This window comes from Aotus nancymaae, unplaced genomic scaffold (assembly GCF_030222135.1).
Source record: "Aotus nancymaae isolate 86718 unplaced genomic scaffold, 86718_ANA_hifiasm-v0.15.2.pri h1tg000011l, whole genome shotgun sequence".
In the NCBI taxonomy this organism is placed as follows: Eukaryota; Metazoa; Chordata; class Mammalia; order Primates; family Aotidae; genus Aotus; species Aotus nancymaae.
In genome coordinates this window covers 40,848,324-40,865,181 of record NW_026988422.1, presented here as the reverse complement: position 1 = coordinate 40,865,181, position 16,858 = coordinate 40,848,324, and the positions used below count along the sequence as shown (strand labels likewise).

At 40.1% G+C, this 16,858-nt stretch overlaps 1 protein-coding gene and 1 pseudogene across 2 annotated transcripts in view; both read right to left on the bottom strand.

Moving 5' to 3' along the window:
* Window positions 1-16,858, bottom strand: part of EIF2AK4 (eukaryotic translation initiation factor 2 alpha kinase 4) — a 105,647-nt gene that overhangs the window by 77,158 nt on the left and 11,631 nt on the right. For both annotated transcript variants that reach the window (XM_021668801.2, XM_064374840.1), the window contains exons 4-6: window positions 13,366-13,518; window positions 6,904-6,984; window positions 5,137-5,285 (exon numbers count right to left, since the gene is read on the bottom strand). In XM_021668801.2, the coding sequence (XP_021524476.1) occupies window positions 5,137-5,285; window positions 6,904-6,984; window positions 13,366-13,518 (383 nt within the window). The remainder of the gene's footprint in view (window positions 1-5,136; window positions 5,286-6,903; window positions 6,985-13,365; window positions 13,519-16,858) is intronic.
* LOC135274500 (small nucleolar RNA U13) lies at window positions 11,062-11,188 on the bottom strand (annotated as a pseudogene).

The following is a 16,858-nucleotide window of genomic DNA, read 5'->3' as shown; positions in this document are numbered from 1 at the left end:
CATTCTCAGCATGATTTTGACTTTTACTTTCACTGAGAACACGAGGCAATGAGAAATACAGTCCACAATTTCTTTTTTTTTTTTTTTTAAATAGAGACAGGGTTTCACTATGTTGGCCAGGCTGGTCTCGAACTCCTGACCTCAGGTGATCTTCCTGCCTTGGCCTCCCAAAGTGCTGGGATTACAGGCAGGAGCCACCGCGCCCGACCCAGTCCACAATTTATATTGTCCTACCTATAAAGTTACTTGGCATTGGCACTATTCTTTCTTTGTGGGTGACTTTGAGGAAGGATGGCGACCCCTGTCCTCAGTCCCATCCCTTACAGAGGTCTCCTCTGGGATCTTAGTCTATTAGTCCCTTTTCCCTGTATGTTCAATCAGCCCCTCTGTATGGGCTCCCTCCCCCAGCCTATAAATCTCTCAGATCCACACATTCCGCTCCCTCAACCCTGCACCACCCACCCCGTCCTGTTCCTCATATTTACACTTCTGCACCAAATATTCACACTTCTGCACTTCCTGTCCCCACTTCTGTACTCACCCCCTCACACCATTGCAATGTCAGTAAAACTGCCACCTCCCTCACACTCGCTCTAAACCTGATTTTTCCACCTTGTCTCTTTAATTTTCATTAGAGGCAAAGGCACCCATTTGATCTCACAGGTGAGAAACCTGTGAGTCTCCTTGGCTTCTAGATCTGCATCTAATTGATCTTCAAGTACCACCTTTTCCTCGCCATTTCCCCTGCCCTGTTTAGTTCATCTCCAGCTTTCTCCTGGACACATGTAATACTCTGTTATTTTCTGGGCTATCTGCTTCCAATCTTACACAGCCTCTCTTTCCTCAATCCCCTCACACACTAGTGACAAGATTACATATTATGATCCAGGTGTCTTACACTACACATATGTCCACATATTCTAAACACCAGAGAATAACAAATACATTGTAGTTCTGTTCAAATCTCTACTTCTAAAGTTATGTGTGCAACTAGAGACACATTAAGATTTATAAAGAAAAGGATAAAAGCAAAGGTTCAAAATTATACGCTAGACTTAGTTACATCAATTATGCAGAAACAACTCTACATCAGCTCTGGACTCTTCAGCAGATGGTGCGAATGGTCATTTTAGTCTAGGCCATCTTTCCATCTTTCCGATCTTTAGTTTACAAAGTGTAAATGTGTAAATGCTTGGTTTTAAGGTGTGAATGCTTGGTTTTAAGGTGTTTACAATGTATAAATGCTTGGTTTTAAGGTGTTTTAGAATGTGAATCATCCTATTATGACTGATAAGTACAAATACAATGACTGTTGAACGGCTCTAAGATAAGGAATAACTAGGATTGAAGGAATAGTAGAGATAATCTTAAAAGTGAAAGAAAGAAAACAACAAATGTGGTACATGCTGCATGGCACAGGTTGTAGCAGAAACAATTCTGAAGGATAAAAAGTAAATCACAGAGTTAGAAAAGAAGGAATAAAGAAACAAATGCAATGTCATCAATGTCTATTGTTTTTACCAAAGAGACGCATATATATTGGATGCTCATACTTTCTACTTGGGACTCATCAAGAACTGGGCTTAGAACAACCTTATGGATTTGAATCCATTCATAAGTAAAACTGCTTCTGTACTCTGGCAGAAACAGCTACCCCAATGCAAACAAATGGTGTTCAGAAGCTATGACTCTGGTCTCATCATCAATGATCTATTGTAGATTATAGATGTTCATGAGGTTTGCAATATTATTATAATATTAGAAATATCACCCATGTTATCAGTATTGCCAAGTAATTGTGGCGATACCCAACCTATATCAACCTATATGGATGAAGGGTGTTTCAAATAAAATTGCCAAATAATATTAATCTAGGTCTTTTAAAAAAAAAACAGAGAATTAAACATAATACAATTTTGGAAGACTAAATTAGGCAGCCAGGAGCTTGACATCTGAAAAAAGAAAAAAGGATAATCTTTTTTTAAAAAAAGCCAAGTGGCAAGAAGAGAGATGGCAATTTTTCAAGTGGGGAGGTAAGAATTGGGCTACCATCCAAAAGAATGCTCCACCAATACGATCAATGTATAGATGGCTGGGACAGGATGGAGAAAGAGGATCTCAACTGAGACACAGGGGCAGATAGTCTCACCTTACTGCCTAATCCACCAAGATGCCACAGAAAATGCTAGCTCCAGGTCCCTTACTTTGAAATTCAGAGCCACTTTGTAGAGACAACGTTAGTAAGAATTCCTGATATTGTTTAATTTGAGGTAAACTAGTCTATGTCTCCATGGAACCAACTAGAGAAACACTGAATCACAGAGAACCATGTCTGAAGAGATGTATCAAGGATCCCCTCTCCGCTACACCTTTATACTTTAACGGTTCCCCAGTTTTTTTTTTGCGGAGAGAATCCCATGTCTTGTACCCTTAATGATCTCTTCTCTGTAAGGATGAGGAGCCAGCAGTTACCATACCTGGCTTTAGAATAGCGAAAACAAACTAGATAGCTTAATCTTGTTGATGGCAGAAATAAATAGGTAATATATTCTAGATTCTGGGCTATGCTATGGTAATCTGCAAAGACAGCAAGTCTGAACATGTGAAAGTAATTTTCTACCATGGGCTCTTTTAGAGGGTTTTTGTTTTGCTTCTTCTACAAAGTTCAAACTGCCCACTGATCAGGAGCAACATCTCGGAAGGAAGGCAGGGATTGGCAGGACTATGTCTATCTTCACAAATATGTATATCTTCACAAATAGAGCCTCATACTGAACTGTAAACAATAAAATGGATAATTTTATGTTTTTTTATTTTTACCACTATATTCTCAAAAGTGAATCCTTCAAGGGGGGAAAAGAATACTTGAAGGATAGAAAATAAAGTTCTTCAACAAAAGCAAAGATTGATCGGTGAAAAGCCTTTGAGTATCAGGCCTTTATGTTCTTTCTACTAGAATAGTGAGTAGTTTTCTTTTCTCTCTTTCTCTTCTTTACAGCAGTAAAAATCTTCTGTTAAATAAAACCTCACTGGTTTTTTATGTATCCCACATATCAAGAAAAGTAAAATTCCCCTAGTTAAAGACGCTATAGACCCTACAAACACCAGAAACGCAGTGTCCCACTTTCCCTCTGTCGTCTTCCCTCCCTCTTGCCCTCCCCACAGCAGATGTTTACCAGGAGCCCACCATGTGTCTTCCAGGCACTGTTTCAGGCTTTGAAGAAAGCACAGATGAGGGCTTTGCTCTCACAGACTTCACATTCCAAAGCAAACAAATACATAACAATTTCAGCTAGCGCTAAGTGTTATGAAGAAAAATAAAATGGAGAATTGGATAGCAAGTGACAAAGCAGGAAAGTAGGTAGGGAGGGCTCAGGAAGGGATACCAGAGAAGGTCACATTTGAGGGGAGAACTGAATGAGAAGGAGGAGCCCACCATGCGAAGTGCCAGAGGGAGAGTGGCCCAGGCAGAGGGATCAGCAGAGGCTCTGAGATGGGAAGGAGCTTTGTTACTCAGGCTGGGCTCTTGGGCTCAAGTGATCCTCCAGCCTTGGCCTCCCAAACTGTTGGGATCACACACATGAGCCACCGTGCACAGTATGCTATTTTTGATCTCAAAAACAAGCCTAACCTTGGATTCACTGTTTATAGTTAGCCACAAAAATAGAAATGTTAAAACTTAAAACAATCGTTTTCCATATATCTGAAAAGACTTATTTATATCATTGATTTAACTCAATGGTTTTAATACAATAAAAATGTGTTAGATATTTCCTAGTGAAATCATCTGATGGCTTCAAACTCTGTTCCTTATTAGAAGCCCAGATTCAAAAATAATTTAAATTGGTAAGGAGTTAGAATTAAAAAAAAAAATTCTAAACAGCATTTTTAAAAAATTTAGTTCACCCTAATAGTAGGTAAACATTAGTATCAAAATGATTTCTGAACTTTTTCTTTTAATAGTAGATCATTTGGGAAAGAACTAAAATGGTTCCTTCTAATAAACTATACAGAAGTTTGTATAAATCTTTAGTGTGGTGACTAAAATGTTTCTTTTCACAGAAGCAAAGTGGTGGTTTTCAGTTCTGCTTAGAGTCTCACAAGAGATAATTTAAACATATATTGAAGGCTGAAGTCCCCACACTATTTAATAACCCACCCTACTCATAAATGGTTCCTGCACTAAAATTCCCTCTGGTCTACAAAGGGCCACAGCAAATAGATAGTGAAGTCACAATTCTTCAGTGAAAAAGGATATGGAAGAACAAGTAGTATTTTTCAAGTGACCAGGGGTGATAGGGAACAGCCCAGGAGCCCACCTCAGTAGTAGGGAGGGGACCCCTGGCAGCCAACTGGAGTTCCTGCTCTCATGTAACAGATGTCCCACATGTGCTCATTTTCAGGCACTCCCTACATATGTGGTGGGACCTAAGGTGTCAGAGACTTAAACACTGGATGATGATGATTCAAATACAAGAAAATTTTTTAAATCACTTACTGAATTTAAGTTATTAAATATCAAATCAAATCATACCAAGGCAAGTTTGTGATGTGTTATAGGCTGTAATAAAGGGGAACGAGGCCAGGTGTGGTGTGGCTCACCCCTGTAATCCCAGCACTTTGAGAGGCTGAAGCGGGTGGATCACAGGGTCAGGAGTTTGAGACCAGCCTTGCCAACGTAGTGAAATCTCGTCTCTACTAAAAATACAAAAATTAGCTGGGTGTGATGGCACATGCCTGTCGTCCCAGCTACTAGAGAGGCTGAGGCAGGAGAATCACTCGAACCCAGACGGCGGAGGGAGCACTGAGCTGAGACTGCACCACTGCACTCCAGCCTGGTGACAGGGCAAGACTACATTTCAGAAAACAAAGGCAGGGGGTAGGGGGTGGGGGCGGGGAATGAGCAACAAAACTAGATTCATTAAAGATACTTGGAAAGTGTTAATGAAATTTTGTTTTGCATTGCTAATTATATTAAGATAGTTAATATATTGCTAATATATTAAGATATACAAGGTTTGAAAAAAGTTATTAAGACTATCACCTGACATTTCCATCAAATTTCACTACATCTTTAATGTAGTGAAATCCTTCTACATCTTTCATTCTCCCAGATCAGAAATCCCAGGGACTTACCTAGACCTTCCTGAGGAGTTTGCCCTATGTTTACCATTTCCAACAAAGTCAGGAGAGCCTCCATGTAGAATGGCAGCTGTTCTGTGTCCTCCTGGGTCTTTCTTAGAGGTATGATCTTGGTTTGACAAACTAGCAATTTCCAAACGTTCCTAGAACAGAAAAGTAAAACCAACTTTAGATGTAAGTCATAAATGGAAGACAATCATGGTACATAATTATTAATTCAGTATAGAATGCAAATTTTAAGCTGAATGCTTACAAGTGAAATAAAACTGAACTTAACTTTTAATAGTTTAAAATAGCTAGGAGAATACTGAATCTTCCCAACACAAATAAATGATAAATGTATGTAATGATGGATATGCAAATTACCCTGATCTGATCACTATACATTATATGTATCAAAATGTCACTATGTACCCCATGAATATATACAACTATTATTTGTCAATTATAAAAATAAAATAAAAAAAAAAGGTTAATGCCTAAATATGTACTGGCTCAAGAACTGAAGTCCAGGTTATGGTTTCAAGAAAATATAAATTTCATAAATAAAAGTGCTTAGAATCTTGCAATAGTGTAAAAAGTTAGGGAAGAGTAAGAGGAGATGAAGAGAAGAAGGGGAATTCAAAGAGAGAGAAGAGAGTGGCTGACAGGAAGGCAGGTCAGACGCAAGACAGGAGCGCTGGTGGAAAGAGGGATCTCATCTTACATTTCTACACAGCTTAGTTTTCCATAGGTCAGTACATTCGTCTGTGGAAGTAATTACACAAGACAGAAAGGCATCATCAGTCCCATTTTAAGGGACAAGTAAAGTGAGTCATAGAGAATGTCACCTTGCCAAGGTCACAGAGCAAGGCAGTAGAAAAGCCAAAGCTTGAACCAGGAGAAGCTTGTTTGCACTTCAGCGCCTCTGCCTGCTACCACACATCGTGTACCTTAAGTTTAATGCTCTAATTATGTAAAAGAGAATGAGTACAATGTTCTCTGAATTTCTCCAAACATGTCTGACTGGCTTTTTGCTTGAGCTAGATTCAGGAAAAATAAAGGAAAAAGCACTCCATCCTTTTTCACCACCGCCTTTTAAATCTGCTCTATTGAATTACTCTTTTTCATCACTGAATGAAATTTCAGGTAGATCCATATGGTTTTCATTCCCTTTTCAGTATCAACAAATTGTTTTATTTTCCAGGTATTAAGAATTCTAGACCGGGTGCGGTGGCTGACACCTGTAATCCCGACACTTTGGGATGGTGAGGTGGGTAGATCACTTGAGGCCAGGAGTTGGAGACCAGCCTGGCCAACATGGCAAAACCCCATCTCTAGTAAAAAATACAAAAATTAGCCAGGCATAGTGGCACATGCCAGTAATCCCAGGTACTCAGGAGGATGAGGCACAAGAACTGCTTGAACCTGGGAGGTGGAGGTGCACTGAGCTGAGATCATGCCACTGAACTCCAGCCTGGGCAACAGAACAAGACTCTGTTTCAAAAAAAATAATTCTAGTCCAGGTTAATTATTAAAGCTGCAATTTCTTCCCTCCCTCATTTGATAAATTACAGTAATTACTTAAGTCTAAATCATCTACAGACAACATACATTTTGCCACCTATCTGAGGAGTCTAAAATACACAACGAATATTTATTTTTAGTGCTTCATTTTAAGTTTTATTACTGATAGTAACACAGATGTCACCAATGGAAATAAACACACTTTATGTTTTGCAAAATGTAAATTATTTTATTATGGTAGAGTTGATAGAGTACCTGCTTAGCCATTTCTTTCCTTTTTTTCTCTTCTTTTATCTCTTCTTTCCTTCTCTGAATCTCATGTAGGATTTCACGTTGCTGAAATAAATCAAACGATCATCAAATGCCAATCTCTGAAACCCATACAACATACAAATTACGGAACTATAGAAAAATCTTTTTAATTTCAATAATTCAAACCCTCTTTTTTGAAGAGATCTGAAAATACAGAATCTCAGTACAAACTGCAATTCTATCAGTTTTGTCAGAGGTCTTATGCACTAGGCATTCCCATTAAAACAGATTTTGAGTGTGGGGAGAGGCATTTACTCCCCATTCTTCATGGTTCCATGTGCAGGGAATTTCCACTACAGCAACACTGCTGGCTTCTCACTCTTCCCACATTTGTCTTAGCCCCTCCTGTTTGATATCTGCCTATCTGCAGAGAACAAGCACTTGTGCCTGCTCTTTGCCATGGGGGGGTCCCGGTGGGCTGAGCAACCCTCAATGCCCGGACCTGCAGTGGCAATGGCCCAAGCACCACACCTACCTGCCATTCTTCAATCACCTGCATTTTCCAATCACCTTTCCCAATGTTAAAAGTGGTATTTTGATCTCTATTTTGTGTTATTCCTCTAAAATTTCAGATTATAAATATCAAAACTATTAAGAGATTCACCAAAAACCATAACAACAATAATACATGTAAAAACATAACCCAAACTTATAGGTAGCTATAGCAGTATGTCAAAACAAGATTGTTGGCTAAAGAGTCACTATCTTTTAATAAAAATAAGCCTTCCTAACAACAGGACAATAATAAGAAACTACAAACTCTTTGGATCTATTGCTAATGAGCTAGTATCAAAAAAAAACTACAAACCCCTGATCAGGTACAGTGGCTCATGCCTGTAATCCCAACACTTTGGGAGGCCAAGGCGGGCAGATCACCTGAGGTTAGGAATTTGAGATCAGCCTGGCCAACATGGCAAAACATTGTCCTTACTAAAAATACAAAAATTAGCTGGGCATGGTGGTGGGCACCTGTAATCCCTGCTACTCGGGAGACTGAGGCAGAAGAATCGCTTGAACCCAAAAGATGGAGGTTGTAGTTGTAGTGACCCAACATTGTGCCACTGCACTCCAGTCTGGGTGACAGAACAAGACTCCGTCTCAAAAATAAAATCAAATAAAAATAAAAATAATAAAAAAAGAACTACAAATTCCCAACAATAACTAAGCTACCCAACTTAAATAGAATATAAGCAACAAAATGAATAGCATCTACAAAGAGACAGTGTTAATGTAAGCATAGGATAAACGAAATGAAGTAAAAACAAAATAAAGTCAGAAAAGACAGGCACAAGAACCTAAGAAAAGAAGGAAAAAACAAAATACTAAAAGTAACTTTAAGAAACAGTAGTATCTGTAGGAAGAAAATTAGACAGGCTCACCAAAAGATAAAAACAGATATACAAATGGTGCTGGGCATGGTGGCTGATGCCTGTAATCCTAACTCTTAGAAAGGCTGAAGCTGGAGGACTAGTTGAGCCCAGGAGTTCAAAACCAACCTGGGCAACACAGGGAGATCTTGTCTCTACAAAAAAAAAAAAAAAAATTTAAAGTAACCAGGTGCAGTGGTGTATGCCTATACTCAGGTGGCTGAGGCAAGAGGATCCCTTGAGCTGCAGTGAGCCGAGATTGCACCACTGCACTCCAGCCTGGGTGACAGAGCAAGACACTGTCTCAAAAAATAAAACAAGAAGCTGGGCGCGGTGGCTCACGTCTGTAATCCCAGCACTTTGGGAGGCTGAGGCAGGTGGATCATGAGGTCATGAGATCGAGACCATCCTGGTCAACAAGGTGAAACCCCGTCTCTACTAAAAATACAAAACATTAGCTGGGCATGGTGGTGCGTGCCTGTAATCCCAGCTACTCAGGAGGCTGAGGCAGGAGAATTGCCTGAATCAGGAAGCGGAGGTTGCGGTGAGCCGAGATTGCGCCATTGCACTCCAGCCTGGGTAACAAGAGCGAAACTCCGTCTCAAAAACAACAACAACAACAACAACAACAACAACAACAACAATAAAACAAGAAACAGAAAACAAAAACAAACAGTCCTGGATGGAAAAAGAAACAGTCCTGGATGGGAAGTCTAACTACTATCAAGATATCAATTCTTCCTAAATAAATCTATAAGTTTTTTAAAAAATCAATAAAAATCCCAGGAGGTTGGTTTTTGTTCTGACTCTGGGAAAGCAATTCTATAGATCTTCTGTAAGAATAAATGGGTGAGAATGGCTGAGAAACAAAAACAACAAAAGATGAAGGGATGGGGAAGGGTAGGCTTGACTTGTCAGATATTAAAACATTATCAAGATATAATAATTCAAAGAGTGTGGTAGAGATTCAAGAAAAAACAGATCAGTTGAACAGATCATTGACAAATAGAACCTAGTACAGGTAAGCAGTTAAGATGCACTTTAGAAATGCATTCACAGCCGTCGCTGCACCATCTCTAGCTCCAGCAGGAGAAGGGGGTAAGGAAGGAGGTCTCTAGATCATGGCTTGTATAATACAAAGGAGACTGCCCACAAATCCATGGGTGACAAAGCACCCAGGAAGCCACTGGCTACAAAAAGCCACTTGCAAGACTGCGCCTTCTACTGGAGGAGTGAAGAAATCGCATCGTTGCAGGCCTGGTACTATGGCGCTCCGTGAAGTTAGATGTTATCACAAGTCCACTGAACTGATTCGCAAACTCCCCTTTCAGCATCTGGTGTGAGAAATTGCTCAGGATTTTAAAACAGATCTGTGCTTCCAGAGCGCAGTTATTGGTGTTTGCAGGAGACAAGCGAGGCCTAACTGGTTAGCCTTTTTGAAAATACCAACCTGTGGGCTATCTACCCATGCCAAACATGTAACAATTGTGCTGAAATATGTCCAGCTAGTATGACAAATACGTGGAGAGCGTGCTTAAGAATCCACTATGGGCTGGATGTGGTGGCTCAAGCCTGTAATTCCAGCACTTTGGGAGTCTGAGGTGGGTGGATCATGAGGTTGTAACGCCGGTGCCTCCTTGGGAGCCGAGTGGACACACCCCTCCCCCTCTGCGCCTAAAAACTACGTCATCATTCTGAGCGCATTGCTCAGCATTTGCCCTCTCCACGCGGACTCCCCCTTTCCCATTTCCGCATTCCAGTCTCAGCCCTGCACCCGCCAGAAATTTTGAAAAAGCCCGCCAAGAACCTGCCCTATAGTAGCCCCCCGTACGTTCTCCACCAGCCCCTCGTCGGTGCTCACTCCCTTTATACCCAATGGAAATGCCCCCGCTTTGTTCACCTAGCCCGTCTCCAGTCTTTTAATAACCAATAGAACTACCTCGTCTTTGTTTCCCCCGTAATCAGCTACCTCTATTCCCTATAAAACCCCGCACCACAAGAAGAGAAGCGCGACTTCTCTGGCCCCTTCCCGGACCACAGAACCTCGCCCGGGAGCTGAATAAATTGGCTTTTAATTTCCTCACTCCGGTCTCTGTTTCCTCATTGAACTCGGCGAGAAGTCTAACAAGGTCAGGAGTCTGAGACCAGCCTGGCCAACATGGTAAACCACATCTCTACTAAAAAAATCCAAAAATTAGTCGGGTATGGTGGCGCATGCCTGTAATCCCAGCTATTCGGGAGGCTGAGGCAGGAGAATCGCTTGAACCTAGGAGACAGAGATTGCAGTGAGCTGAGGTTGTACCATTGCACTCCAGCCTGCGCAACAAGAGCGAAACTATGTCTCAAAAAAAAAAAAAAAGAGAATCCACCATGATGAGAAACTTCATTCTCAAACAAAACAAAAAAAACTCTTCTTATTCCTGATAGTTCTGAATGTTACATATTTTTTTTTCCCATGGGGTCAAAACGTACCTACATGTATAATTGTGAGAAGAAAAAGAGGGGACAGAAATTATGCATTGGTTATTTCTCTATTTTCATTCATGTGTGAATTTTTAATGTAAATAAGGGGATGTAAAGCGTTAACGCAAGTCAAAATGTTTCAGTGAACGAGTTTCAGCAGTTCAACTTTATAATAATTATAGATAAACCTGTTAACATTTTTTGGATAATGCCAGTATTTAAGTTTTTTTAAAAACAAGTAAATGACTTCTTTTTCTTTCTTTTGCTTTCACCTCAGATGAGTAATGTGCTAATGTCCTAACAAGGTTCAAGGGTGGCATATCTCACACATGCAGAAACATCCAAAAAATGATAACCATTTAGATGCATATATTACTTTTGATTTAAATACAAAAGATAACTATTTGCATTTAAACAAATCTGTACTTTAATAAATCTTCAATCTGTTTGCATAGGATATAAACAGGAGTTTATAAAATACAAATGGTAATCATTTTGATGCATATATTATCTTTGATTTAAATACAAATGGTAACCATTTGTATATTTTCTTTTTTTTTTTTGCTGTCATAGAAAAATGATTAATTAAGCAGAAATTTTATTTCCAAGCTCTTCAAAGACTGTTACAAACACAAATAATGTATTCTTCTAAAAACAAAAGTGTCCCAAATTAAAGGCACATCATCAAAGTAAAACACTTGTGACATTAAGAATTCTTTTAGGTTGTAATATTTTCATGTTAGTTTTTAACCGTTTACAATGTTCTGTGGGTCACACTTTCAACATTTTTAAATATATGAAATCCTGTATTTCTTTAAGTACAGCCACAACTACAAAGCAGAGGAACTTGAGAATACAAAGATCAAATCTGCTTCATTTATATACACAATGGGGCAGCCTAATGCACCTCACAACATTAACTTTTCCAAACAAGTCTGCTAAGAAACTGCTGCCATATTTAGTGTTAAAAATAAAACAATCTTCCCATTTAGAAAAATCAAGACATCAGCAGATTAGTAAAACCTATTCTTCCCCCTCCAGCAATTTATACTATTGTCTTCATTTAGGAATTGTAAATTCATGAGAAGAGAACAATTTTTTTATGGTATAAAAATCTACCAGCAACAAATTACAAGTATTCAATTTTTTAAATAAACAAAAATATTTTCCTTCCTAAAATGTAAACATCCAGTAAATAAAACATATATGATATTCCAGGTACAGAAACATTAGCGACTCACTTATGAAAGAGGTGCGTTTTGGTGTATTTGGTGGTAAGGTTTTTGTCTTATGTATAAAAGTATTTCCACAGAAAACCAGGCTATCACTATTTAAAACTCTATTCTTTCACCCAGTTTCCTTACTTGAGTAGAAACTCATGAATTTCTGTGATTTTGGCTATAGGACCAGGCCCCAGGAAAGGGCTGAAATATCTCTTAAAGTCACTTGGCTAGGGAAAAGTGTTTTCTTGAGACCTGAAGGCAGTCATTCATCACTTTGTGCTTGAAGGCACTCCTCAGCGAACTTCTCTCCTAGAGTCTTCAGAGTAAAGCACAGGATCTGGGCTCAGGGAAGGAGTTACTTCCAGCTGGAACACCCACCAGCAGGGCATCAAGGTGTTCTGCATACAGTACTGCTGAAGCTCTGCAGCTGCCTGAGAGACCTTTATCCTCTCCACTGCGGCCTCCAGCTTGAGTTGCTCCACAAGGTGCTGCAGGGCGTTCGCGCTGGCACCGGAGGACATGGCGGCCTGTAATTTTTCTTTAATCTGTTTGTATAAGGATATAAATTCCTGTCTTATTTTTAAAATCCTTTAAGTCAGGCTGGGCGCGGTGGCTCACGCCTGTAATCCCAGCACTTTGGGAGGCCGAGGTGGGTGGATCACGAGGTCAGAAGATCGAGACCATCCTGGCCAACATGGTGAAACCCCGTCTCTACTAAAAATACAAAAATTAGCTGGGCGTGGTGGCGCGAGCCTGTAGTCCCAGCTACTTGGGAGGCTGAGGCAGGAGAATTGCGTGAACCCGGGAGGCGGAGGTTGCAGTGAGCCAATATCGTGCCACTGCACTCCAGCCTGGCGACAGAGCGAGACTCCGTCTCAAAAAATAAATAAATAAATAAATAAAAATAAAAAAATAAAATCCTTTAAGTCAAAGGTAATATATGCATCTAAATGTTTGAATAAAAAAGTTTATTCTCTGGCTTTTATTACTCATTTCGGTGTGAGATATTTGTCTCGCATACGGAAGAAGAAAATAACCTCTGAAACACATTGAATTCCTGTACACCCTCACAAGCTCCAAAAGACCACAGGTGGTTTTTTTTAAACAGCTTCTTTTCTCTTTCATGTTTTTAAGACCTTGACTGAGGGCTCTAAGGGGCAGTACTGATACGTGTCAGGAGGAAATCACTCATATTTTTTAGTTACTCCTGGGGCCTTCTCTCACATGTATCTACCTTGCTTGAATCAAAAGCTGGGCAAACTTAATGTTTGTAGGCAGAGACAGATAAAACCTACAGTATTTGCAATCCTCCAGGCTGGCTACGCACATGGACACAGACAAGGGCATCTCACCTCCTGCTCTTCTTTTCGCTTAGCCTCCAACAGCCTCTGCTGCTCCTCCTGAGCCTGCCTTTCCAGCATTTCTTCATGAAAAGACTTGGGAGGCGGCTTATTATGCTCGCTGAGAAATGACTGCACGTGGTAAGCCAGTTCAAAGATCATCACCTAAACACATAAACAAAAATCAACTACAAGTGATCAAATAATGGGAAGGCCCAAACAGGAGGGGCTACAGAATAAGAAAGCAAACCGGAACACAGAGGACCACTTAGAATGTCATTATTCATTTTGATGTGGCGTATTCTGAATTCAGTATATGATACAATCACAGCAGGAAAAAGCTTTTAAAGGGCCCATTGCACTGTGTTATTATCAAGACAGATCATTAACTAGGTTAATAAAACACTTTCCTTTTGAAGACCTATTCAGCTTATTGGCATTTTCTCTATAATAAGACCAATAAAATCTTTTTCTTTAGAAATAAATCTGATAAAACATTTAAGACTGCATGAAAGTAAAAGCTATCTTCCCAAGTAGAAAATCTGTCTACATAATGACAGTTGGGCAGAGAATACTCATTGCTAACATCTGAGCTTTTTCTATTTACCCAGCATACTGAAAATATTCTGTTGGGAGTACAGAGGCAAATATTTAAAGGCCTCATTATTATCTCCTTGTTAGTAACAGGTCAATAAGAAGCTGATAAATACTTAGAAAGTATTTTATTTGGCTGGGCGTGGTGGCTCATGCCTGTAATCTCAGCACTTTGGGAGGCCGAGGCAGGTGGATCACCTGAGGTCAGGAGTTCAAGACCAGCCTGGCCAACATGGTGAAACCCTGTCTTAGAAAAAAAAAAAAAGAAAATATTTTATTTACACTTAGAGAAGCATTCAGATAAAATGCTGAAGAAAAAGGTCTCCCTTTCAGACATTCCTCCTCCCTACTCCACCTCTGCCCCGCCCTACCACGCCCAAACAGAATTTCACTCTTGTTGCCCAGGCTGGAGTGCAATGGTGTGAGCTCAGCTCACTGCAACCTCCACCTCCCAGGTTGAGGATTCTCCTGCCTCAGCCTCCCGAGTAGCTGGAATTACAGGTGTGAACCACCACGCCTGGCTAATTTTTGCATTTTTAGTAGAGACAGGGTTTCACCATGTTGGTCAGGCTGGTCTCAAACTCCTGAACTCAGGTGATCGACCCGCCCTGGCCTCCCAAAGTGCTGGAATTACTGGTGTGAGTCACTGTGTCTGGCCCCTTTCAGGCATTCTTTATGTAAACATAGGAAGCCCCTTTCCCTCACCCCCAGAAGCCATAAATCATACTTGGGTTGATAAATCAACAGAACAAGGTTTCTGAGACCCCTCACTGACTGATTACCCAACCCCCAAAGAGGTAAAGAGTGCCACTCCTTCTGCAGATGAGGAACATAACATTGAGTTTTTTTTCTCAGTTACATTGAAGCAATTTTAAAATTTGTATTTTAATTATATGTTTGAAACCATTTCTAAAGGGACTTAACAGGGTGGTAAATAATAATAGAAATCATTGTACACAAACATATAAAGTTAGTTCATTTGGCTGGGCACGGTGGCTCACGTCTGTAATCCCAGCACTTTGGGAGGCCGAGGCAGGCAGATCATGAGGTCAAGAGATCGACACCATCCTGGCCAACATGGTGAAACCTCTTCTCTACTAAAAATACAAAAATTAGCTGGGCGTGGTGGTGTGGACCTGTAGCCCCAGCTACTCGGGAAGCTGAGACAGGAGAGTTGCTTGAACCGGGGAGGCGGAGGTTGCAGTGAGCTGAGATCGTGCCACTGCACTCCAGCCTGGTGACAGAATGAGACTCTGCCTCAAAAAAAAAAAAAAAAAGTTAGTTCATTTGTTATCCTGCCTTTCTCTCAGGGAGCAAATGCAAGGAAAGCACAGCTCTTGTTGGGTAACAATGCATTTTTTCTTATACCAGAAGCTGTGGCATTTACTGGACATATTCACTTTAGAGTCAGAAACACTAGTCTACAGTCTAAGATGCAGGTTATTCTAAGGAAAGCTCTTGTAAGGAAAACTTGGGAAAGTAGGCAATTTCAATCATGTCAAAGAGAAACCACTTGTAAACCAAAAACGAGGCAGGAGCCAAGCTGTGGAGGGTTTTTCTTTTGCTGTTCTATTTAATTTACTAGAGTTTTCTGTACAAATCAATCTGATAAACCTTCTAAGACTAGATGAAAAAAACTACTTTCCAGACTGGCTCTTGCCTCCTACTCCCCCAGTGCTACAGGGCTCACTGGTTTCCGTCAGACCACTGCTCAAGTCCTGGAGGCCTCTCTTGAATGCCTTGTGAAGAACAGCCACTCCATTATCACTCTCTAGACCCCTCACCCTGAGTTTCTTCACGACACTTAAAACTGCCTGATGGGTTGTGCAGTTATTTGACTCCCTTCTGCCTGTTACCTTCCCAGTGTAGCCCATGGTGTGGTTTGCTTACTGAGGTTTTGCCAGTGCTGGAATAGCACTTAATACATGGTACACCGACAGTAAGTATTTGCTGAATAAATTAATAAAAAATAAACGGCTTTACAAATTTGAAAAACTAGACTATACTTCAGTTTACTTTTACATGACCGATAAAAAGCTGTGTATAGATTAAAAATCATTCAGAAGCAAATGGAAGTTCTCAAGAACAATCTGTTTTTGAGTATTTATTTCCATTCAAGTAATTAAATGACTCCTAGTTTTAAAAGGCAGGTATCAGTAAATACCATACCACAATGAATCCCTGTGCCATGCTTTAATACCTAATTATACTCTATTTTACTTGAAAATAGAAACAACTTCTTCGGAATTATGTCTATTTTAGACTTCCCAATACTTTAGACTTAATGGAAACAAATTTTAGACAAACAAGAAGAGTGATTTGCACAGTGCCTTCCCATGTTTAACGCCCATTCAAATCTCATTATATGACGATAACTTAGATGAATACTAGCACCGGCCACCTTGGAGACATTGCAGGTTCGGTTCCAGACCACTTCAATAAAGCAAATGTCACAATAAAGCAAGTCACACAAAGTTTTTGGTTTCCTAGTGCATATAAAAGTTATGCATACAATAAACGGTAGTCTATTAAGTGTGAAATAGCATTATGTCTGTAGAAATCAATAAACCTTAATTTTAAAATACTTTATTGCTAAAAAATGCTAGTGACCATATGAACGTTCAGGACATCATAATCTTTTTTCAGACAGAGGGTCTTGTCTTGATGTTGATGGCTGCTGACTAATCAGGATGGTGGTTGGTGAAGGCTGGGGTGGTTATGGCAATTTCTTAAAAGAAGACAACAATGAAGGTTGCTGCATAGATTGACTCTTCCTTTCATGGAAGATTTCTCTGTAGCAGTCAATGCTGTCTGATAGCCTTTAACCCACAGTTGAACTTCTTTCAAAGTTGGGGTCAATGCTCTCCAACCCTCTTGGTGCTTTAAAGCAAAGTTTATGGAATATTCTAAA